Source organism: Eschrichtius robustus, chromosome 12, assembly GCF_028021215.1.
Source record: "Eschrichtius robustus isolate mEscRob2 chromosome 12, mEscRob2.pri, whole genome shotgun sequence".
Lineage (NCBI taxonomy): Eukaryota > Metazoa > Chordata > Mammalia > Artiodactyla > Eschrichtiidae > Eschrichtius > Eschrichtius robustus.
The window spans coordinates 37,741,437-37,768,902 of NC_090835.1; the positions used below are offsets into that span (position 1 = coordinate 37,741,437).

Below are 27,466 nucleotides of genomic sequence, written 5' to 3' on the forward strand. Positions count from 1 at the left end.
GGAAGAATTAATAGTAAAAAGTTTAAAACACACAGAATTAGCATATACTTCTAAGAAGATGGAAGAAGACATATTTTTCACTATTCCTCCTGCTAAGTACAATGTAAAACTCTGGACATTATATATGTAACATGCATATGGACACACAAAATACACATAAAAATATACATCATATGTCATATATATAACGTGTGTCATATATATATATATATATATATATGGACATAAAAGTATTTTTAAAAACTGGAAGACTCTGAAAGGTGAAGAGAAGAAGGCAAACCAACTGGGTTGAGATGCAAGAAATAGCACAGTGGTGAACTCCCTAGATATTCTTTTGCATTATGTATCCACTACTTGAAGCTAAAAAAGCTGGAGACCTGGAAACACCAAAAGGCACAAACAAAAAAACACCCCAAAAAACCCTGCTCTTTCTAGTTTAAGAACCAGGAAAGGATCCACCTATCAAAACAAAAAACTTTTCAATAACAACCGCTACATTGCTTCCAAATACCACCAAAAAAAAGGAATGGCCCAACTCCCACCCACACAAGCAAGGTCAATTGGAGGGACTGAACTTAGACCCTCATCAGGCTGTAATGAGGCACCCAAACTGGTACAGTATCAGAGAAAACCAAGTTGGGAGCCAAGACCTTCTATGCCAGTAGGCAATAATAAGCCACCAGCACTCTGGCAGTGGAGACTACTTGGGGGCACCTGAACTTCCACCCCTAACAAGTATTAATGAGATTCCCTCCATCACCCGGCTGTGCTGGTATAAGAAGAGGCCAAGGGGAGAACTGACACTTTCACCATCACTCAGAAATAACAAGACCACCACCCTCCTCCTGGTGTCATTGAAGGCCACATGGGGAGCAGTAAGGAAGTACTACAATGCCTTCCAACCAGTGAATAATCAGTGGAACACTAGTAGGAAGCTGGAATTCCCACACAAGGAAAAACAAGGAGGCTTCGCCCTTTGGTGTCAACAGAGGCTGAGTGGGAAACATGGGATTCAAACCCCCTTGGCAGTAATGAGGTAAAACCCCTCTTCCCTCTGCAGAAGCACTGTCACAAAAAGCCAGGTAAAATTGAAGGTTTAAACAAAATGCAGAGTCTTATAATACCCAAAGGTCCAGGCTTCAGTTGAAAATCACTCATCATACCAAGAACCAGGAATCAAAGGGCATCAAAGGGACATGGATCCTACTAACTACTTCATGGACTCCATCAGGAAGCCTGTCCATGAGCCAATGGAGATGTCTCACACCTGCAGATCTTCCCAACTGGCCCATGAGCATCCCCAATGCTCTGCACACTCCATCACACTCCCTAACTCTGTGGCCAGTTCCCTGGGCACACCACCAAGGGTGGCAATGAGTGCAAGCCTTTGTACATGGCTACTAAGCACATGCAGAAAGCCATTCAATTCTGCAGAATTGGGAGAAAGCACATAAACTTAAGCATGCAGCACCACCCTAGGTGAAGCAAACAAGAGACTGGCAGCAACCAGCCTAACTTTGCAGGATTGAGAAAAAGCATACAATCTTAGAAATTCCACCCCAAAAAAGAGAACAAGAAGTGTGGAGTAGGTGCATACATAGCAAAGGTCTGAGAAAGCCTCAGAATAACCAGCAGGGCTGACAGAAGATACTTCTCTACCAAAGAGAGTCAGTAAAAATGGAGGAGGTGACTGCTTCTTCAAACGGAAAGACAGAAATGCAAGACTTCAAGGAACATGAAAAATAAAGGAAACATGATACCATAAAAAGGGGACACAACAATTTTCCAGTAACCAACTTCAAAGAAATGAATCTGTGATGTGTCCAATAAAAAAGTCAAAATAGTTGTTTTAAGAAAGCTCAACAAACTACAAGAAAACACAGAAAGATCATTCAATGAAATCAAGGAAACAATACACAAATAAGTTTAAAAGATGTACAGAAATCATAAAAAAGAACCAAACAGAAATTCTGGAACTGAAGATTACAATGAATTTAATGAAAACTGCAATAGAGAATGTCAACAGCAGACTTGATCAAAAAGAAGAAAAACTGGGCTTCCCTGGTGGCGCAGTGGTTGGGAGTCTGCCTGCTAATGCAGGGGACGCGGGTTCGCGCCCTGGTCTGGGAAGATCCCACATGCCGCGGAGCAAGTAGGCCCGTGAGCCACAACTGCTGAGCCTGCGCGTCTGGAGCCTGTGCTCCGCAACAAAAGAGGCCACAATAGTGAGAGGCCCGCGCACCGCGATGAAGAGTAGCCCCCGCTCGCCACAACTACAGGAAGCCCTAGCACAGAAACGAAGACCCAACATAGTAATCAGTCAATCAATAAATAAATCTTTAAAAAAAAAAAAAAGAAGAAAAACTTAGTGAGATTGAACACAGGAACCTTGAGATCATCCAGTCAGAAGAGAACAAAAGAAAAAAATTTTAAACAGCAAAAAAAGTCCATACAAATTACAGAATACCATAAGGGGAAACAATCTATGTAGTATTGCAGTTCCAGAAAGACAAGGGAGGGAGAAAGGGTTAGAGGGCTTATTTAAAGAAATAAGGGCTGAGAACTTCCCAAATCTTGGGAGATTTGGACATCCAAGTTCATGAAGCTAGGTCTCCAACAACATTAAACCCAAAAAGGTCAATTCCAAGACACATTATAATAAAACTGACTCAAATCCAAGACAAAGAGAATTTCAAAAGCAGCAAGAGAAAAACAAGTTTGTAACTTATCAGGTAAACCCAATAAGGCTATCAGTAGTACTCAGCAGATATGCCAGGCAAGGAAACAGTGGAATAATACATTCAAAGTACTGAAAGAAAAAAATTGCCAACTGAGAATACTGGCAAAGATGTCTTTCAAAATTGGAGAAATGACTTTCCAAGACAAACAAAAACTGAAAGAGTTCATCACCACTAAACCTGCCTTATAAGAAATGATGAAAGAAATTCTTCATCTGAAATGAAAGGACATAATTAGTAACATCAAAGCATGTGAAAATACAAAACACAGTGATAAAGATAAATATATAGTTAAATTCAGAATACTCTAATACTGTAATATGGCAACATATTAATCAATTAACTCGGGGGCTTCCCTGGTGGCGCAGTGGTTAAGGATCTCCCTGCCAATGCAGGGGACATGGGTTACAGCCCTGGCCTGGGAAGATCCGACATGCTGCGGAGCAACTAAGCCCATGCGCCACAACTACTGAGCCTGCACTCTAGAGCCTGCAAGCCACAACTACTGAAGCCCATGTGCCTAGAGCCTGTGCTCCACAACAAGAGAAGCCACCACAGTGAGAAGCCTGCACACCATAACAAAGAGTAGCCCCTGCTCACTGCAACCAGAGAAAAGCCTGTGTGCAGCAACGAAGACCCAATGCAGCCAAAAATAAAATTAAATTAAATTAATCAATTTACTATAAAGGTTAAAAGACAAAAGAATTTAAAATAACTATACCTACAACAATTTGTCAATAGATATATAAGAAGATGTAGATTGTGACATAAATATAAAATGTGGAAAAGAGGAATAAAAGGGAAGAGTTTTTATATGAGTTTGACGTTAAGATGTTATCAGTGTAATAAAACAGACTGTTGTAAGACATCTTATGTAAACTTCACGGCAACCACAAAGAAAAATCTGCAGTAATACACAAAAGGATGGCATTAGTAAATGAATTAAATTCACCAATCAAAAGGCATACAGTCACTGAATGGATTTAAAAATATAACCCACCTACATGCTGCCTACAAGAAATTCAACTCACCATTAAGAATAAACATAGGTTCAAAATGAAGAAATAGAAAATGATATTCCATGCAAATGTAAATCAAAAGAGAGCAGGGGTAGCTATACCTATATCAGACAAAATAGACTTCAAGTCAAAAACCAGACAGCATAAAGAATGATTATATAATGACCAAGGGGTTAATTCATCATGAGAATATAAAAAATTGTAAATACATATGCACCAAACAACAGAGCACCTAAATATATTAAATACTAACAGAGCTGAAGGGAGAACTAGACAACAATATAAAAACAGTAAGGGATTTCAATACACACTTTCAACAATGGATGGACCTTAAAAACAGGAAATCAGTAAGAAATCATCAGACTTAAATTATACTTTAAACCAAATGATCAGAAATACACAGAACATTCTATTCAACAGCAGCATTCTTCTCCTGCACACATGGAATATTCTCCAGGAGAGATAACATGTTAGGTCACAAAGCAAGCTCAAGTCTTAACAAACTCAAAAAACTGAAATTATATCTTTTCTAACAACAATAATATGAAACTAGAAATAAATAACAGGAAGAAAACTGGAATATAAACAAATATGTAGAAATGAAACCACACCATCCTGAAAAACCAATGTATCAAAGCAGGAATCAAAAGAGAAATCAGCCTGTGTCCTCTAAGATGGGCGGACAGCACTTCCCTCAGGGTCCATGCATGAGGAGGGCAACAGACATGTCTACGGCAGGCGTAGCAGTAACTCTTAGCATGTGGCCTGTCTCTGGTTGGGTTGTAAATCCAGAAGGCAGGACCAAGACTATATTCCTCACAGTCACATTGGGACAAAGCAGAAACTAATTGTTTGCATCTGAAACCATCTTACCCAGCAGCCCCCAGGCAGGTTTACCTTAACATCGTTCTTCCTGCTGCCGGTCCTGCTCAGGGCTCCAGAGAGGTAGGTCCCAGGGCTTCCACCGATCACCCACTCCTGGGAGTTTTTCGTAAACCCCACTTACTGCTTTTAAAACTGTGTGACCAGTTCAACCATGTAGGAAACGATCCTGAAGTCCACCACCACGTAACCACTGTTGATGCTGTGATACTGTATTTTTCTAAAATGCACGTGTATGTTTGTGTGTGTTTTTTAAAACAGGTGTCCAACTGTATGTATGGTTTCTATCCAGCTCTTTTCACTTAACATGTGACTTTCTGTATCATTAAATTATTTTTGAGAATGTGAAAAAAAAGAGAAATCAAAAAATAACTTTACACAAAAGTGGAAACACAACATATGAAAATTTATAGGATGCATAAAAAGCATTTCTAAGATGAAAGTTTACAGTGATAAATGCCTACATTAAGAAAAAAAGAAAAACCTCAAAAAACAACCTAACTTTATATCTCAAGGAAATTTAAAAAAGAACAAATTGAGCCCAAAGCTAGCAAAAAAGATCAGAGGAGAATAAATGATAATAAACATAAAATAAACTTAAAAAAACAGAAAAGATCAAAGAAATTAAGACCTAGCTTTTTGAAAAAATAAACAAAATTGAAAAACCTTTAACTAGACAAAGAAAAAAGAGAAAAGAATCAAATAAATAAAATTGAAAATGAAAGAGGAGACACTACAACTGATACAACAAAAATACAAAGGATTGTAAGAGACTACTATGAACAATCATACATCCACAAACTGGATGGCCTAGAAGAAACGGATAAATTCCTAGAAACATACACCCTACCAAGACTGAATCATAAAGACAGAGAAAATCTGAACAAATCAATTACAAATAAGGAGAGTGAATCAGTAATTTAAAACCTCTCAACAAAGAAAAGTCCAGTACCAGATGGTTTTACTGGTGAGTTCTACAAAGATTTAAAGAAGAATTAATACCAATTCTTCTCAGTCATCCAAAAAAACTTAATAAAAGGGAACAATTCCAACTCATTTTACAAAGCCAGCCTTACCTTGATATCAAAACCAGACAAGGACACCACAAGAAAAGAAAATTACAGGTCAATATTCTGATGAACATAGATGCAAAAAAATTCTCAACAAAATATAAGCAAATCAATTTCAACGTCACATTCAAAGAATCATACACTGTTATTAAGTTGGATTTATCAGTCAAATGCAATGATAGTTCCACATATGCAAATCAATAAGTAGGATACACCATATTAACAAAATGAAGGATAAAATCATATGATCATCTCAATAAATGAGGAAAAAGCATTTGACAAACTCAACACTTCCCTGATTATTAGTGATGTTGTGCCTGTTGGCCATCTGCATTTCCTCTTTGGAAAAACGTCTATTCAGTTCTTCTGCCAATTTTTTAATCGGATTTGTTTTTTAATGTTGAGTTGTATGAGCTATTTATATATGTTAGATATTAACCCCTTATCAGTCATATCACTTGCAAATATCTTCTCCCATTCAGTAAGATATCTTTTCATTTTGTTGATGGTTTCCTTTGCTGTGCAAAAGCTTTGAAGTTTAATTAGGTCCCATTTGTTTATTTTTGCTTTTGTTTCCTTTGTTTTAGGAGACAGATCCAAAAAAATATTGCTGCAATGTATGTCAAAGAGTGTTCTGCCTATGTTTTCCTCTAGGAGTTTTAATAGTATCCAGTCTTACATTTAATCCATTTTGAGTTTATTTTTGTATACGATGTTAGAGAACGTTCTAATTTCATTTTTTACTTGGAGCTGTCCGGTTTTCTCTGCACCAATTACGGAAGAGACTGTGTTTTCTCCATTGTATACTCTTGCCTTCTTTATCATAGATTAACTGACCATAAGTGTGTGGGTTTACTTCTGGGCTCTCTATTCTGTTCCACTGATCTATGTGTCTGTTTTTGTGACAGTACCGTATTATTTTGATTACTGCAGCTTTACAGTATAGCCTTAAGTCAGGGACCATGATCCCTCCAGCTCTATTCTTCTTTTTTGAGACTGTTTTGGCTATTCAGGGTCTTCTGTGTTTCCATATAAAGTTTAAATTTATCTGTTCTAGTTCTGTAAAAAATGCCATTGGTATTTTGATAGGGATTGCACTCAATCTCTAGACTGCCTGGGGTAGTATAGTCATTTTAACAATATTAATTCTCCCAATCCAAGAACATGGTATATATCTTTCCATCTGTTTGTGTCGTCTTCAATTTCTTTCATCAGTGTCTTACAGTTTTCCGAGCATGGGTCTTTTACCTCCTTGGGTAGGTTTATTCCTAGGTGTTTTATTCTTTTTGAAGCAATGGTAAATGGGATCGTCTCCTTAATTTCTCTTTCTGATACTTCGTTGTTAGAGTATAGAAATGCAACACATTTCTGTATATTAATTTTGTATCCTGCAACTTTACAAAGTTCATTGACGAGCTCTAGTAGTTTTCTGGTGGCATCTTTAGGATTTTCTATGCATAGTATCATGTCATTGGCAAATAGTGACAGTTTCACTTCTGCCTTTCCAATTTGGACTCCTTTTTCTTTTTCTTCTCTGACTGCTGTGGCTAGGACTTCCAAAACTACGTTGAATAAAAGTCGTGAGAATGGACATCTTTGTCTTGTTCCTGATCTTAGAGAAAATGCTTTCAGCTTTCCACCACTAAGTATGAAGTTAGCTGTGGGTCTGTCATATATGGCCTTTATTATGTTGAGGTATATTCACTCTATGCCCACTTTATGGAGAGCTTCTATCATAAACGATGTTGAACTTTATCAAAAGCTTTTTCTGCCTCTACTGAGATGATCATATGGTTTTTATTCTTCAATTTGTTAATGTGGTGCATCACACTGATTGACTTGCAGATACTGAAAAATCCCTGCATCCCTGGGTTAAATCCCACTTGATCATGGTGTATATCCTCTTAATGTATTGTTGGAGTCAGTTTGCTAATATTTTGTTGAGGATTTTTGCATCAATGTTCATCAGTGACACTGGCCTGTAATTTTCCTCTTTTATGATATCTTTGTCTGGTTTTGATATCAGGGTGATGCTGGCCTCATAGAATGAGCTTGGAAGTGTTCCTTCCTCTGCAATTTTTTGGAGTATCAGAAGGATGGGTGTTAACTCTTCTCTAAATGTTTGGTAGAATTCACCTGCGAAGCTATCTGGTCCTGGACTTTTGTTTGTTGGGAGTTTTTAAATAACTGATTCAATTTCATCACTGGTAATTGGTCTGTTCATTAGAAAAAATGAAATAGAAATTTTTCTTCCTGGTTCAGTCTTAGGAGATTGTATCTTTCTAAGAAGTTGTCCACTTCTAGGTTGTCCATTTTATTGGCATATAGTAGTTCATAGCAGTCTCTTACGATCCTTTGTATTTCTGTGGTGTCGGTTGTAACTTCTCCTTTTCCATTTCTGATTTCATCAATTTGGGCCCTTTCCCTTTTTTTCCTGAGAGTCTGGCTAAAGGTTCATTTATTTTGTTTATCTTTTCAAAGAACCAGCTTTTAGTTCACTGATGTTTTCTACTGTTTTTTTAGTCTCTATTTCATTTATTTCTGCTCTGATCTTCATGATTTCTTTCCTTCTAGTAACTCTGGGTTTTGTTTGTTCTTCTTCCTCTGGTTGCTTTAGGTGCAAGGTTAGGTTGTTTGAGATTTTTCTTATTTCTTAAGGTGAGCTTGTATCGCTATAAACTTCCTTCTTAGAACTGCTTTTGCTACAGCCCATGGGTTCTGGATCATCCTGTTTCATTTTCATTTGTCTCTATGTATTTTTTTATTTCCTCTGATTTCTTCAGTGATCCACTGGCTGTTTAGTAGCATATTGTTTAACCTCCCTGCATTTGTGTTTTTCTGCAGTTTTTTCTTGTAGTTGATTTCTAGTCTCATAGCATTGCAGTTGGAGAAGATGCTCGATATGATTTCAACTTCCTTAAATTTACTGAGGTTTGTTTTGTGGCCTAGCATGTGACTTATCCTGGAGAATGTTCCATGTGCACTTGAAAAGAATGTGTATTCTGCTGCTTTCAGTCCAATCCTAATTTTTGACAAACAATTTCTGTAACCTTGTGGGTCTTGCCTTTATAAGCTTCTCCCATTTTATAGTCCAGTGGAATACAATTCAAGTGCTGTCTTGGATTTATGCTTCCTGGGCTGCAGTCCTAACAAACCCCAAATAAACTTTTTTTTTTTTTTTTGGCCTCAACCAGGTCTCCATTCTTGGAATTCTTGGTTAATGATATCCTAGTTTTGATATGGTACTATAGTTTTCTAAGATGTTATCAATAAAGGAAACCAGGCAAAGGGTACACTGGATCTGTTTATATTCTTTATTATAAGTGCACATAAATCTTTAATCATCTCAAAAATATAAAGTATAATGATGGAAGAAATTTTTGCATATTGGGGTATGGGGAAGCCATTCTGGCTTATACATGATTTGGCCTGAACTTTATGTCAACTAGAACAGCCTGGCTTACAGTCTGTCAAACATACATTGCATATCTGCTTTCACCATTAAAGAAAAGAATGCATTATCTAGAAGTAAAAAGAATGTCCACTTTGAAGATAGGGATAAATGCCTCCCTTCCTATGACACCAATGCTAGTACTGCTTCGAAGACAACGTTTTCCTCCCAGATGCCAAGGTCATACTGACTCACTGTGTACGAGCTAATCTGTCTCTTTTGAAACCTTGAAGGAATGGAGCCCTGTCATGTTTGATGCAGTTCTTTGTTCTTACAAGATATAAAACTGTGCTGAAAACCATGCTTCTCCCGAGTGCTTTGGTGGAGGCTGCACTCCAGGCTGGTCCTCAGCTTGGCTCGAATAAAACTCTCTTCTATTCCTTATGATAGATTGCTTACTTATTATTTCTCAACAATAACAACAACAGGATCTGTCTCCGTCAAGAACAACTAGAAGTCTGAAATATATGCCAAATGTTTTTAGACACTGGACAACCAGCAGCACAGGAATGTGATCTTGGGAGAAGAGAAACAAATGAAATGGGTCATACAATTTTCCAACGCTTTTTGCCTGGAGGCCTTTATTGATCAGAGAGTGACAGCACAGAGTAAGGCACTGTCACTAAGATTAAAAGCCAAACACCAGTAGGAGAAGGCTGAGAGAGCTGAATTTTGTGGGGCAGAAAACAGAAGGGAATCATGAAGAGAAAGAAGTACAGAATTCTTCAGAGAGACTCCATTCAGTATTTAGCTGAAAACTAAGCTGCAGTTACACAGAGTGAGACTCTATGTGGCCAAGGAAAGAGTAACTAATAATTGGCAGCTGTAAGCTGAACAATTCCTAGAGCATACCTAAGACTGGTACACATTAAAGTTCTAATCGACCACAATGGAAAGAGCTCAGTGAACACATGGTTCTTCAAATAAAGATCCAGTAACACTGCATGTTAAACGTAAGGTCAAACGGGGGCTTCCCTGGTGGCACAGTGGTTAAGAATCCGCCTGCTAATGCAGGGGACACGTGTTCGAGCCCTGACCCGGGAAGATCCCACATGCTGCGGAGCAACTAAGCCCACGTGCCACAGCTACTGAGCCTGAGCTCTTGAGCCCACGTGCCACAACTACTGAAGCCTGCGTGCCTAGAGCCCGTGCTCCGCAACAAGAGACGCCACGACAATGAGAAGCCTGCGCGCTGCAATGAAGAGTAGCCCCCCACTCACCGCAACTAGAGAAAGCCCGCGCACAGCAACAAAGAACCAACACAGCCAAAAATTAATTAATTAATTAACTTAAAAAAGTATATATGCTGATTATCCTTTTTAAAAAAAAAAAAAAGGTCAAACAACCCTAGAGTAAAGGCTACTCTAGGCACGCTCTAACAAACCTTAAGGATCAAGCTGAATTACAAGTAAATTAACTGCTTGCAAAAATGAATTCAATTTTTTTTAAAAGAAGATGACAAAATTCAGCTCAAGAAATTCAACAATATAACTTCAAAATTCTAGAAAACAAAACAAAAAAATTTCCAGATATGTAAAAATTTAAACCATAACCAGGAGAAAAAGCAGTTAATAGCAAGAGACCAAAAATGATATATAATGGGAACTAGCAGAAGTTTACAGTGCTATTAAAATTTCTCCAAGATTTAAAAGAAAACATAAACATAAGGAAAGTGCTATCAATATACAAAATGGAACAAAATGGAAATAACAGAGCTGAAAAACAGAATACCTAAATGAAAACGTGCATTTGAGGTGTTTAATGGCAAACTAGATACATGAAAGAAAGAGAAGCACACTTTAACACCTAGTATTAAAACTATCCAAACAGACTTGGGGGAAAAGACCGAAAAATAAATTAAAATAGAAGTAGAAATCTTTGAGATAATATAAAACAGTGTAACATATGTGGAACTGGAGAACCAAAGAGAAGTAGCAATAATTCAGGAAATCATTTAAAAAATTTTCTAAATTAGATGAAAAACACAAACCCACAGATATAGGAAACTCCATGATATAAATTTGGATGAACACACACATACACACACGACACCAAAATATATCATAAGCAAATTGCCCAAAACAATGATAAAGATAAATCATAAAAGCATCCAGAAATAAAAACAAAACAAATATTTTAAAACACTACAGTACAAGAAACAAAGATAAGAATTAATAAAGACTTTTCATTAGAAATACTATAAAACCAGAAGACAATGAACTGACATATTTAAAGGGAATTGTATAAACCCACACACATATGGTCACCTTATCTTTGATAAAGGAGGCAAGAATATACAGTGGAGAAAAGACAGCCTCTTCAATAAGTGGTGCTGGGAAAACTGGACAGCTACATGTAAAAGAATGATATTAGAACACTCCCTAACACCATACACAAAAATAAACTCAAAATGGATTACAGACCTAAATGTAAGGCCAGACACTATCAAACTCTTAGAGGAAAACATAGGCAGAACACTCTGACATAAATCACAGCAAGATCCCTTTTGACCCACCTCCTAGAGAAATGGAAATAAAAACAAAAATAAACAAATGGGACCTAATGAAACTTAAAAGCTTTTGCACAGCAAAGGAAACCATAAACAAGACGAAAAGACAACCCTCAGAATGGGAGAAAATATTTGCAAATGAAGCAACTGACAAAGGATTAATCTCCAAAATTTACAAGCAGCTCATGCAGCTCAATATCAAAAAAACAAACAACCCAATCCAAAGATGGGCAGAAGACCTAAATAGACATTTCTCCAAAGATCTACAGATGGCCAACAAACACATGAAAGTATGCTCAACATCATTAATCATTAGAGAAATGCAGATCAAAACTACAATGAGGTATCATCTCACACCGGTCAGAATGGCCATCATCCAAAAATATACAAACAATAAATGCTGGAGAGGGTGTGGAGGAAAGGGAACACTCTTGCACTGTTGGTGGGAATGTAAATTGATACAGCCACTATGGAGAACAGTATGGAGGTTCCTTTAAAAACTAAAAATAGAACTACCATATGACCCAGCAATCCCACTACTGGGCATATACCCTGAGAAAACCATAGTTCAAAAAGAGTCATGTACCAAAATGTTCATTGCAGCTCTATTTACAATAGCCAGGACATGGAAGCAACCTAAGTGCCCATCATCAGATGAATGGATAAAGAAGATGTGGCACATATATACAATGGAATATTACTCAGTCATAAAAAGAAATGAAACGGAGGTATTTGTAATGAGGTGGATGGAGTTAGAGTCTGTCATACAGAGTGAAGTAAGTCAGAAAGAGAAAAACAAATACAGTATGCTAACACATATATATGGAATCTAAGGAAAAAAAAAAAAAAGGCCATGAAGAACCTAGTGGCAAGATGGGAATAAAGACACAGACCTACTGGAGAATGGACTTGAGGATATGGGAAGGGAGAGGGGTGAGATGTGACAGGGTGAGAGAGTGGCATGGACATATATACACTACTAAACGTAAAGCAGATAGCTGGTGGGAAGCAGCCGCACAGCACAGGGAGATCAGCTTGGTGCTCTGTGACCACCTGGAGGGGTGGGATAGGGAGGGTGGGAGGGAGGGAGGTGCAGGGGGGAAGATATGTGGGGACATATGTATATGTATAACTGATTCACTTTGTTATAAAGCAGAAACTGACACACCATTGTAAAGCAATTATACTCTAATAAAGATGTTAAAAATAAAATAAAATAAAATGTAAATAAATAAATAAATAAATAAATAAATAAATAAATAAATAAATAAATGGAATTGTATACCCAATGAAAATATTTTTGGAAAACAGAGGTGAGTAAATCCAAAGCAAATAAAATGAATAGAATAAAGAGAAGAAATCTGTGAAACAGACCAAAAAAAACCTTTTAAGTCAGAAGTTAAGTTGAGAGGATCAAAACAACAAAAATCTAAATAGATTTGACCAAGAAATATAGAGGACATAACTCCCTAAAGTCTAGAATGAAAGAGGGATCATCACTAAATGTCTTACAGACATTAAAAAATAAATAGCATGAATATCTAGGACAATTCAAAAACATACTGAAATAGAAAAATCTCTTGCAAAATACAACTAATCAAAACTGAGAGAATGAGTTAGACAAAGATACTAAAGATAGACTATAAGCCCAGACCAAAAACAAAAAAAATTTAATGACAAATTAGACTTCCTCAAAATTAAAATCTATTCTTCAGGACACAACATTAAGAAAATGAAAAGGCAAACCACACAGTGAAAGAATATATTTACAAGGACTTGTATTCAGAATAGAGTATTCATATAACTCAATAAGAAAACAACCCAATAAAATATGGGTGAAAGATATGGACACTTCACAGAAAAAAAAGAGGTTAAAGGACAATAAACATTGAAAAGGTGTTCAACCTCTTTAGTCATTAGAGAAATAAAAATTAAAAGCAAAGCAAGAGACCACTAGCTCATCCATTAGAATGTCTAAAATTAAAAAGACTGAAAATAAAAAGTGTTGCTGAAAAAGTGGACCAATTGAAAGTCCGATACTTAAATTTATACTTAAATTTTGGGAGGGTTCCCACCATTAACTGATAAGAAGTACTCACTGTGCCTCAACTATCTGTACAAACAACATGGTTTATGCTGCTGAACACCTGCTTTCCTTCCAGGAATGTGGAATTTTGTTACATGCTACACAGAGGTCGTGTACAGGACCAGTGCCTGATAAAAACTCTGGCTATGAGTCTCAAACAAGCTTGCCTGGTTGGCAACGTTTCACATGTGTTGTCACAATATTCCTGGGGGAATTAAGCTTCTCCTGTATGACTCCACTGAGAAAGGACTCTTAGAAGCTTGTGCCTGGTTTCCCCAGACTTTACCCCATGCACCCTTGCTATTTTGATTTGTATCCTTCCACTGTAATTATTCACAGCTTTGAGTACAATTACATAATGAGTCCTTTGGGTCCCCACAGCAAATCTTCAAGTCTAGGGGTCTTGAGGGCCTCCAAACACAACAACAAATAAGCATGACACAAAATATCACCTAGCCTTCACTTCCTTCAACTCCCACCATCTTCTCCCCCACTGACAACAACACAAACACTAATAGTAAGATCCATTAATGGAGAACACTTAAAATGTGGCTATTAGGTAAATTCCAGATCACAAACCCACATTTCAGTATTGCATAACAATGATAAAATGTCAATTTTTTTTTTAAGTTTTCAGTTAGGAGAGCTCCTACTGATGATAATTAGCACTTTCCTTCATTAAAAAAAAAATCATTAGATTAGGTCTCATCATGACTTGGTGTATGACCAAGTCTGTATTAAAATGAACCACCACAGCTACAAAGTAAGTTGAGAGACTGAAATGATAGTGTACCACAAACTACACATATTTAAAGTGTAGAATTTGATGCTTTGGCATATACATACACCAGTGAAACCATGGCACAATTAAAATAATGACATTTGAATCACCCCCCAAAGTTTCCTCATATCTTTTTGTAATCTATCCCTCTCTTCAGGGATAGATTGGCAGGCAACCATGTAACTGGTTTAAGGCATTACAAATTATTAGCATTTTCCAGAATTTTACCTAAATCAAATTTGAAATGTTCATCAGTCCTCCACTCACAAAATCACCACTACAGCCTTATTTATATTCCCAAGAATCTACATCTACTTCCTTCCTTTCACCCATAACCTACTGTGGTAACTACTCTACCTTCTCTCTCTTTATCACTCAACCCACTAGACTCTGGCTTTCTGCCACTATCATCCTATGACTACATGGGATTCTCTAAAACATCACCAATGGCCTTCTGTCAAACACAATGGCCCCTACTCAGTACTCATTCTATTCTACTAGACTACTCCACAGTACTTGAAATCATTAATTACTCTGTTTTTTAAAAACTTTCTTTTTCCTTAGCTATGACCTCCATTTCTCAAACTCCATGTGCTAATACCTCTTTTTCTGTCCTCCAAGATGCTGGCAGTCTTTAAAGTCTCATTTCCAGCCCTATGCTATCATAGCAGTTGTTGTTATAGCAACAGAAACAAATATTTACTGTACTGTTACCATATGCTAGGTGCTGTGTTAAGAGCTTCATATAAGCTCATTGATTTCTAACAATTCTACAAGATAAGTAATAATGTTACACTCATTTCAAATTACATACAAAATTAAGAGAGAACAGTATATTGAACCTCCACAAACCTACCACCCAGCTTCAACAATGATCAATGTTTTGCCAACCTTGATTAATTTATACCCATGTACATATTCTCACCCATTGCCATACTTTAGAGCAAATTTCAGAAATTACCCATAAGTACTTAAATATGTATCTTTAACAGGTGCTTACTATTTCTCCAATAAACTCTATTTCATGGTTATACTGTATGGCAAGAGTGAATCTGTGCCTCTGTTAAATGACAGATTCCCTGCTGCCAAAGAGACATAATCCAAATTCCTTAGGATTCCTTATAGTCTTTGGTATATAAGACTCTGTAAATATGGATCCAATGTACCTTTCCTGCCTTACCATCCATCACTTTCATCCAGGCACTATGCCCTAGCCAGTTTGGACTATTTACCATTCCCTGAACATGCCTTGCAATTTCACGCCTCTATACTTCTGTTTTTGCTGTGTAAAACATTCAATAATGTCCTGTTCCTATCTGGTAGAATTCTAGGTATCCAGTTGACAATTACTGTATAAGAACTGATCCTGAAACCACAAAATGAAAGTAAATATAAATTCTCTTGAATTTCATTCCTTTTCTCTTGGGCATATGCTTTATAAAATGCACAGAATTATCATCAAATATCTGTTCTCCTTTTCCTTAATTTTATCTTATTCTCCTACTTTTTAATTCACAAAATTTAGTAGTACATATTACCTGCATATTATACTTCTCTTAAACTGTACAATTTTAATATATGGTCACAAAAATATATAACTGAAAGGGCATTTTATAGTAAAACTTTTTATACAAAGAAATGTTTTACCATTTACTAATTATTTCTGAATGCTATCTAGTTCAGACGCTATTTTATTTGGGCTATTTCAAGTTTTATTATTAGTATAAATTGTACATAACTAAAGACATAGTTTAATAAGTAAACTTTTTCATTTTTCTTTAGCCACTAATAGCTATGAAAAACCTATTGAAATTTCTAATTATTGTGATCATAATATTAAGATAAATAAAAGATATATAGGGATGCATTTTTTTATCATTCTATATGTGTAAAATCACTAAATGATTATCTTTTACAAACATGAAAGAATTTTCAACATAGTTCCACAAAATATCACTGCCACAGGGTGAAATTTAGTTAATACTGTCTTTCCATCTGTTAATTTTTTTAAGTTTAAGAATATAAATACTAGCTATCAAGAGGTATATACATACATGTCGCTAATAAATGCTACAGTAATCTAAGATTCTAGAATGGAGTTGGTATTACCAAAATACACAACCTCAAAAGTACTACATTAGCCCAAACTAAAAATATTAAAGGAGTCTGATCAGACAAAATGAGCTCTAACACTTCTTTTCTTTTTTCTTTTTTTTTTTTGGCTGTGCCGCTCGGCTTGTGGGATCTTAGTTACCCAACCAGGGTTTAAACCCGGGCCACCGCAGTGACAGCACCGAGTCCTAACCACTGGACCGCCAGAGAATTCCTTCTAACACTTTAGATTACTGTCATCTGGTTCCCTCATTTTGATTAGTTTATCAAATCATTGCTAAGATTAATCACAAAATGGCCTCTCCCACAGGCTCTAAACACCTTTGTTTCAGGAAAAAGAATTTAGAAAATAGGTATGAGATTCTGAGCACTTTTCCTTAACTCTAAAATAGAACTCTGATTAACCTGCTGGAGAAGCCACATGGAAAGATAGAGACCTTGAGGTTACAACATGTAGCTATTTCGGTGATCCAGCTGAGGACAGCCTTCTAGCCATCCCTGCCAACATACCACACGTGTGAGTAAACCGTTTTGAACGTTCCAGCCAGCTGAGCCCCCAGATAACTGTAGCCACAAGTGGTGTCACCTATACAGAATGATGATTAGTTTTAGTCCACTATATTTTGGGGTGCTTTGCAGCACAGCAATAGATTATTGTAAGGGTATCATCATTCATGTCCCACTTAACAAGGTTTTCAAGCCACACACTGTGCATCAACCGATATTTTAAAGACAAAAATAAAATAATTTCAAAGACCACTGTCTCCACACTGATCCCCAAACCCTAGTATTCGAAGCAAGGTGGTGGGGTGGCTAAGATCACAAATATTAATAAAAATAAATAAATAGCATGTAATATCACAAATTACAGCTTTCCAATCATTTATAAGATTTCTCATTTATTCAAGTTCTAAATTTTTAACAATTTCAAATCAAGATAACAAACATAAAATACAAATAGAAATTATTTCCACATGAGCCTTCCTGAGATGGAAATAACACCTGAAAGTGTGTCTTAAAACTAGAGACACAAGGTAAAAAATTACCTACAAGCAGTGGTTCTTAACTGGGGCAACGTTACCACCACCACCCCACCTACCTCCCACCCCCAAGGCCCAGGGCCTTTGGCAATGTCTGGAGATATTTTTCACTGCCACAACTTGAGAGGAGATGTTAGTGAGTGGAGGTCATATATGCTGCTAAATTTCTTATAATGTACAAGATAACAAAGAATTATCTGGCCCAAAATGTCAACAATGCCAAGGATAAGAAGCCCTAGCTATGAGGAATGAAAGTTTGAAGATACTGTCTTATCACTACCTTAAAAACTAACGAAACAAGTGATTCTACTGGTAAAATCGATGATTACAACTCTGAAAATTTTTATTTTTTAATAAAAATAATGTGATAATTTTGGCATTTTCTACATAAGAAAAAGCATAATACACTAAATATTAAGCCTACAGAAAATATATAAGAAAAACTGATAATATTATAGAAAAAGTAAAGCAGAAAGAAGTTTTTGCAAATGCATTACTGGAAAAAAATGTTGCTACATGTATTATAACTGCCAATTAAAATATATTTTGTTTGATCAAATTACTATTAATTGGTAATAGAATAAACACATAAATCTAGTCCATAAAATTAGCATTTGGCACTTAAAAGTCTTATTTAAATTCATATTTTAACAAGAACATTATGATCAACAGAGATGTATCTAACTGAACATTATTTTTAAAGTTTTTTCCATTTTAGAAATAAATTCATCTAACTAATCACATGACTACACAGGACTAGGCCTATGAAAAAGTCAATATACTTTTGTCAACTGTTTTAAGGAAAAAATATTAAATGTCCTAAATAGGCTTTTTCAAAATAAGCTTTGCCTCTATTACCATACACACACTTTTCTGTCCTTTTTAAAAAGTCATTTTAATACTGCTGAGACAGAGTAGAGTCTGGTACAGACTCTATAATAAAGGGAGTCTGAATGGGAAGGGAAGAATGAATGTGGTCACTGTAAAAGATTCAAAGACCGACAAGTAAGAATTGTTTCTATATCAAACAAATATACTAGGCTGCTTTGTACATTAGAAAAGGTAACAGTAAACTTTTCATTACCTTTACATTTGGCTTCTTTGTTGAAACTCCTCTATACCAACCTAAAACAAAGCATACAAAAGATATTAAAATCATATTGTTGTCATTTTCTGTAAGAGACATTGTTTTTAGGATAATTAGTTAATTAATGCAAAACTTTCTAGTAAGTTTTAGGCACTTTATGCCTTTATTAAGCGTAGTTTACTCCAAAAGAAATAATCTTACAATAAATACAACATTCCCAATTTTCATCAAAAAGCACAAAATCCCTTTCAACTGAATAAGACCAAAAAAAAAAAAAATTAGAAAAGATTTCAGAGGACATATATTCAACTCCTTGAAAATTCCCAGAGGAAACCGTTAGGGGTTAGGAAAATGCCAAAATCATATAGCTTTTTTGGTGGCAGATAGGGAGTACAGCCCAGACTTTCTATTTCCTGGTCTCATTGACTCTCCCATGCACTAAACTACACCACCCTCATTTCTTGGCTTTCCAGCTGCTGAAGTTGACATCAGTGCTTCATTTATTCCCTCTCACCATTCATACACAGCAATAACAATGAAAGTTAAAATTACACAATAAAAACAATTTTCAGAGAAAGGAAATTTTTTTACCAACTTTTCTCGAATCCAATCTATTATTTTCAGAGGGTTGCTATAGTTTCTCTACTTGGGTTTAAGGGGAAACAACTCCAATGAGTAGAAGAGGAAGCTAAGAGCTATATTTAAAGGAGGAATATGAAGAAAAAAGAAAGAGGAGATTGTTGATGATAGCTAATATTAACTGAGAGCTTACTATCCTTAATTCCATGTTCTGAAATTGAGTTGTTCCATGTATTAACCTTTAAGTCCCACAACAAAGCTATGAGGAAAAGAATCAACTTTTTCTCCCCTGAAATCATAACAAACAATAAAAGAATACCCTTATTTCTGTTTAGTACAACAGATGAGATCATAAATTTGAATAACTCAATTTACACTTGAGAGTCTCAATATCTTCATTTTTGGTAAGTGATAACCTTACCAATGTGACACTTTACCATATCTTAAACAGGATAAAGAATGACATCAGCAGGTATGGCAGAGTAAGGACTGCCAAAAAAACCCTATCCTCAGTAAAAGCAATAATAACACTGGCAAAAACTGTCAATATCAACTTTTTTAGAACTCTAGAAGCAAACTAAAGACTTGAAATATTCCAAAGAGTATTTACTCAAGAAATCTGAATCTCAGTCAGAACGACCCTTTTAACTTGCCCTATCCCATCTCCCTCTCCACAGCCCTGTGTTAAACTTGAAAACCAGTCCCACATTCACAGTGAAAACCAGAAAACTAACAGCCCCTGAAGAGGACGGAAAAGAAGAAGTGCAGGAAGACCTAAATAAATGAAGAGGTTTATCATGTTCACGAATTATAAAACTTAGCACTGTTAAGATATCAATTATCCTTAAATTGATCTATAGATTCAATTCAAGCCCAATCAAAATCCCAGAGAAATTTTTGGTAGGGTATTAACAAGTTCTAAAATTTATAAGGAAAGACAAATGACTACTATAATAGTCAAAACAATTTTGAAAAAAGAAAAAATTTGAATGACCCACACTACCTGATTTTAAGACTTAATATAAACCTACCATAATTGAGAGTGTAATACTGGCTAAAGAATAGACACAGAGATCAATGAAATAGATTGTAAAATCCAGAAATTAACCCACACATAAACGAACAATTGATTTTTGACAAAGGTACAAAAGCACTTCAATGGAGAAATGATAGTCTTTCAACAAACGGTGCTGAAACAATCAGACATACATATACAAAAAGAAAAAAAGAACCCCAACCTATACCTTGCACTATAAACAAAATTACCTCAAAATGTATCTAAAAGTGTAAAACTTAAACAAGGACAACAAGAGACCTTTTTTGTGATCTTGTGGCTAGACAAAGATTTCTTAAGCACACTCCATATAAGAATAAATTTTTAAGGTTATACTCCATTTATAGTTATTATAAAATATTGCCTATACTTTAGGTGTTGTACAATATATCCTGGTACCTTATTTTATACCTAATACTTTGTACCTCTTAATCCCCTACCCCTATATTGCCCCTCCCCCCTCCCCTCTCCCTACTGGTAACTACAAGTTTGTTCTCAATTAACAAATGGGCAGAGACCTGAACAGATACCTCACCAAAGAAGATATACAGTTGGCATATAAGCATACGAAAAGATGCTCAACATCATATGTGATTCAGGAGCTACAAATTAAAAAAATGAGATGCCACTGCACACCTACTAGAATAGCCACTATCCAAAACACTGACAACACCAAATGCTGATGAGGGTGTGGAGCAACAGGAACTTTCATTGCTGATGGGAATCCAAAATGGTACAGCCACTTTGGAAGACAGTTTGGCAATTTCTTACAAAACTAAATGTACTTTTACCACAAGATCCATCAGACTCACTCTTTGGTATTTATTCAAATGAGTTGAACACTTATGTCCACACAAAAACCTGCACATGGATATTTATAGCAGTTTTATTCATAAGTGCTTAAACTTAGAAGAAACGAAGATGACCTTCAATAGGTAAATGGATAAATAAAACTGTGGTACATCCAGACACTGTAATATTATCCAGTGATTTAAAAAAAATGAGCTATCAAGCCACAAAAAGACATGGAAGATCTTTAAATGCATATTACTAAATGAACGAAGCCAATATGAAAATGCCACACAGTGTATGATTCCAACTATATGACAATCTGGAAAAGGCAAAACCATGGAGACAGTAAAAAGATCAATGGCTGCCAAGGGTTAGCGGGGAGGGAGGGATAAATAGGTGAAGAGAATTTTTAGGGCAGTAAAACTACTCTGTATAATACTAGAGTGGCAGATACATGTCATGATATATTTATCTAAACCAATAGTGTGTACAACGCCAAGAGTGAACTCTGATGTAAACTATGGACTTTGGGTGATAATGATTTGTCAATGTAGGTTCATCAATTGTAACAAGTGTACCCATTCTAGTGAGTGATGTTGATACTGGGGGAGGCTGCACATGTGTGAAGGCAGGGGGTATGCCGGAACTCTCTGTACTTTCCACTCAATTTTGTCTAAAACTGCTCTAAAAAATAAAGTCTTTTGTTTTTTTTAACGCATTTACTATATGTAATCCCACACCTAGGTATCTGCCCAATACAAAAAAGCCTACACTAAAATCTATACTCATTGTTTATAACAACTTTATTCATAACAATCAAAAACAAAACAATTCAAATGTCCATCAACTGCTGCACAGATAAATAAAATGTGGTTTCAACCTGTATGATGAAATACTGCTAAGGAAGAACACACTACAGATACATATGACATGAATGGCTTTCCAATGCATTATGCTAAGTGAAAAAAGCCAGACACTATATAATGTGTGATTCCATTTATATGATACTCTGGAAAACACAAAACTAGAAGGACAGATCAGTGGTTGCCAGGGTTGAGAGAAAGGGGTTGGGAAGGAAGTTTGACTACAAGGAGCATGATGTTATATTTGGGGGTGGTGAAAATGTTCTGTATCTAGATTGTGATGATGGTTACAAGATTATGCATTTGCCAAAATTCACAAAATTCTTATGACTATACTCCAAAAAGGATGACTCTTCCTGTATATAGGTTACACCTCAATAACCTGACTGAAATAAATACACACACAATACTATACTTCACATCTACCACAATGGTTAGAATTTTTATTTGAAATTCTAACAATATCAGGTGTTGGCAAGACAATGTAGAGTGATCAGATACTGCTAGTGAGGGCGATAATAAATGGTCCCCGCTTTCAAAAACAATGCAATATTATCTGCATATTGTATGACACTGAAATTCTACTCCCATATATTATCCCCTATACAACAGCATTGAATTGGGGATATTACTCACTCTAGAGGAATTTTTAGAAATCTGTGGGGTGGTTCTGAGTTACCAGAGAAGATATTAAAAATATTTATATTTTGAAAAGTCAAAGATTCTTAGAAGAAAATATAGGAGTAAATCTTCATGACCTTGGGTTAAGCAACAATTTCACACAGAAGCAACAAGAAAGTCCCAATTTTTTATGTTTTTATAAAACAACAGTGAGAGAATAACTGGGATTAAAATCACATGCAGATTAAGCACCACCTCAAGATTTCAGGTAAGCACTTGATCAGATAACATAACATGTTTACAGAGGTCAGCCATTTCTCATCAAGTAAACTCTCACAATATTGTTTATCAAAAAGCTCTGTCCTGGGCGTCCCTGGTGATGCAGTGGTTGAGAATCTGCCTGCCAATGCAGAGGACACGGGTTCGAGCCCTGGTCCAAGAAGATCCCACAGGCCACGGAGCAACTAAGCCCGTGCGCCACAACTACTGAGCCTGCGCTCTGGAGCCCGCGAGCCATAACTACTGAAGCCCGTGTGTCTAGAGCCCGTGCTCTGCAACGGGAGAAGCCACCGCATTGAGAAGTCCACGCACTGCAGCGAAGAGTGGTCCCCGCTTGCCACAACTAGAGAAAGCTTGCACGCAGCAACGAAAGCCCAACGCAGCCAAAAATAAATAAATAAAAATAAATAAATTTATTTTAAAGAAAAGTCAACAGTAAATCAACAGAATCAACAGTAAAAAGATGTTTTTAATGAGCTAGTACAATGACACATCTTCTAAATTTCTGTTTTCCTATTACAATAACCCTGGACAATGTACGTTTGCAACTATAATTCTCTCCTTTCATTTTCATCATTTATCTTTGACTTTCCAAGATTTCACAGTGCTGGCACACAAAGTGAAACCCCTTTGATGGTCAGACTGCCGGACTCCTCATCAATTTCACTGTCACCATATACATTTAATAGAAGAGTGTATCAGTCTTTCTCATCTGATGAGTCAACATCTGATGGTTTGATCACTGTTAGGAACTTAAGAGTCAGATATATTTTTATACTTTAGCATTTTCAGATATAAATTTTTGTAGAAAATTGAATGAGGAAAGGAACGTATTCTTAAAACACCAAGTTTATAACTTACTACAAAGACTGCTTCCTTCAGGGAATCAATTATCATGTATACCTTAGACTTAAGTCACATCATGATTGAATTCTAAGAAATGTTAAACTAGTGTTGCCTCCCGAAACACCAGCTCCTCCTTCCTCAATAACTTGCTACAACTCTCCAACTTCTAAGCTAGGGGAATGTTACTCACAGGATTTTACCCAAATATTTGGTGATATAACTTTATAATGCAAGAATTACTGGGGCAAGTTTGGGTGTTGTCTTCAAACTCCAAAAGCAAAGTATAACTCCTTGAGCCTTAGTTACTCCTCTGCTCAAAACTGTCCAATGGCATCGCATCTCAAAATAAAATCCAAAATCCTGGGACTCCCCTGGTGGTTCAGTGGTTAAGAATCCGCCTGCCATTGCAGGGAACACGGGTTCAAGTCCTGGTCCGGGAAAATTCCCACATGCCGCGGAGCAACTAACCCCGTGTGCCACAACTAGTGAGACTGTGCTCTAGAGCCCACAAGCCACAACTACTGAGCCCACGTGCCACAAATACTGAAGCCCGCGCGCCTAGAGCCTGTGCTCCACAACAAGAGAAGCCACCGCAATGAGAAGCCCACGCACTGCAACGAAGAGTAGCCCCCACTCACCGCAACTAGAGAAAGCCCGCGGCAGCAACAAAGACCCAATGCAGCCAAAAAAAAAATCAATCCAAAGTCCTTACTACAACCTCTGCTTATTGCATCTCCCACCACACTCTCTGCTGCTCCCTAACCAACCCCTCAACTACAGCCATACCAGTTTCGCTGCAATTCCTTCAACTCACTAAGCAAGCTGCCATACCTCAGGACTTTTATACTCCATGCCACATATGCCTGGCCTGCTCTTCTCCTAGAGAACCACAGAATTGCTTCCTCACTTCCATCTATTCTCTGCCCAAATGTTATCTTCTCAGCAAAGGCCTTCCATGATTATCCTATATAAATACATAGAAAACATAACCCCCCACCCCACCCCAATGCACACTATCACTGTATCTCCTTCTACCTGTTTTGTCCTTCTTTATTCTTCTCAATGAGAAGTTTGTTTTATCCTTTTCAGCTGAGTCCCAGCTGAAAGAGTGCTTGATCAGCATTAGGCACTCAAATATTTGGTAACTGAAAGAAATTAATAAATCTGTATACCTAACTGGCAAGTGGTGTTGATAAAGTTGATATATGTAAAGTGCCTTGAACAATGTCTCATACTCAATTACTGGGGGTGGGGGGGGGGAATGACAGAGAAACTAGACACACTAAAACTCTATGTCTGCTAAATAATACTGTAAAGTGTATTTCTAAACCTCCCCAAAGGAGACTGGGCCTATAGGGGAAAAAAAAAAAAACCTGCAGTCAGAAGTTTCTTAATATAAATGGTGTTCATTCTAAGAAACATTAAGGGCCCAAAAATATACTCCTAAATGGCCCTCTTAAATCATTTCTGGAAAAAGTAGGGATATAAATAAAACAGAAATACTCTTACCCATCTAACAGAGATTCAAATTAGTGCATGAATTAATACCCGTGTTCTCCTTTCTCACCAGCAAAATGTTGATACAGACACTTGTACAGAGAAGATTTACTACTGCAACAGAAAGTACAATCACTGAACCTAAAACTGGAGAGAATGAGTATGAAGGGCCTCCAAACACATGGAAAGTAACTCTTCCAACATTAAACAAAAATGACTTTTTCACCATATAATCTGTCCATAATTAATTATCACTAATAGAACCTGAATGACGAATATGACTTTAGCCACAATTCCTTTATTCTTAAAAAGCCACCATTGAATCTTTCATGCTTACAACCATAACTCTGTCTCAATGGACTTTTACTTATAACTCACCTTCATACAAAATGCTATCTAGAGCTATCCATCCACTGGAGGGCTTTATATTTCTGACCTAAAGTAAGATTTCTACTAAAATCAAAATGTAGAAAGTAAATTAGGAATAGGATAGCTAAAGTAAACCAAAATGTCTCTTTAGTGTCCCAAAACATAGACTGGCCTAAGAGAATAAGCTTATTTTCTTAGTCTACATAGTTTTTTACTGGGTGTACAGTTTTCATGAAAAGCCAAACTAGGTTTCCTGTTAGCTAGGTTTACAAAAATTCTTTATAACATCAAATTTATCAACACAAGAAATAAGTAACAGTCACTACTGAGAAAAATTCTATGCTGCAAAGAGCCAGGAAAAGAACCAGTACCAAGTAAAAAAATTAAATGTGGGTTGTAATCCCACATAAAAAAATACATCAATGCAAATATAATCTCACTTGAAAAAATTGTAGAAGGCCCACAAGATAAGATAGAAAATGACAAAACAGAAAAGTAAAGTGGAAAAACAACAGTAAAACCAAAAGCTCTAAGATATTAACTGGACTCTGAAATATTAGACTTGATTTTAGGGACCCCGTGAAAGCATGTAGTGTAGTGATACTGTGGCACAGATGTCTAATAAAAATGTTTCCTTATGGAGTTTGTATTCCTCCAATCTTGGCCTCATTTGATATAGAAACAGTCCCATGTTGTGTTAACTTCTTTCACCCAGACATTACAATACTTGTGAAGACCACTGAAAAAGTGACACATTTTCATTTCATCAACTTAAATGTTATTGGTTACATTTACTAAACATGGTAATTTTACCTAAAATAAATTTTTAAATTACATACTAGTAAAGTTAGAAAACTCAATAATGTACATACAAAAAGTCTACTTTAAAAATGTCAGAAATTTAGACTCTAAAAATGCCATTTTATAAAATGTGATTAAAAATTAAGGTAGTAAATGAAAATTTCTAATTGAGATGCAATATTAAGTCCTGTTTTATACTGAAATCACTAGGGATTTTACTTTAGTTTTTTTTTTTTAACATCTTTATTGGAGTATAAGTGCTTTACAATAGTGTGTCAGTTTCTGCTTTATAACAAAGTGAATCAGTTATACATATACATATATCCCCATATCTCCTCCCTCTTGCGTCTCCCTCCCTCCCACCCCTCTAGGTGGTCACAAAGCACCGAGCTGATCTCCCTGTGCTATGCGGCTGCTTCCCACTAGCTATCTATTTTACATCTGGTAATGTATATATGTCCATGCCACTCTCTCACTTTGTCCCAGCTTACCCTTCCCCCTCCCCGTGTCCTCAAGTCCATTCTCTAGTAGGTCTGCGTCTTTATTCCCGTCTTGCCCCTAGGTTCTTCATGACCTTTTTTGTTTGTTTTTTAGATTCCATATATATGTGTTAGCACACGGCATTTGTTTTTCTCTTTCTGACTTGCTTCACTCTGTATGACAGACTCTAGGTCCATCCACCTCAATACAAATAACTCAATTTCGTTTCTTTTTTATGGTTGAGTAATATTCCATTGTATATATGTGCCACATCTTCTTTATCCATTCATCTGTTGATGGACACTTAGGTTGCTTCCATGTCCTGGCTATTGTAAATAGAGCTACAATGAACATTGTGGTACATGACTCTTTTTGAATTATGGTTTTCTCAGGGTATATGCCCAGTAGTGGGATTGCTGGGTCGTATGGTAGTTCTATTTTTAGTTTTTTAAGGAACCTCCATACTGTTCTCCATGCTGGCTGTATCAATTTACATTCCCACCACAGTGC

The 27,466-nt window shown here is 36.4% G+C and overlaps 1 protein-coding gene across 1 annotated transcript in view; it reads right to left on the minus strand.

Moving 5' to 3' along the window:
* DOCK3 (dedicator of cytokinesis 3) overlaps window positions 1–27,466 on the minus strand; it is a 349,841-nt gene that overhangs the window by 295,814 nt on the left and 26,561 nt on the right. Inside the window, exon 2 of the mRNA XM_068559156.1 lies at window positions 18,773–18,813. Within this exon, the coding sequence (XP_068415257.1) occupies window positions 18,773–18,813 (41 nt within the window). The remainder of the gene's footprint in view (window positions 1–18,772; window positions 18,814–27,466) is intronic.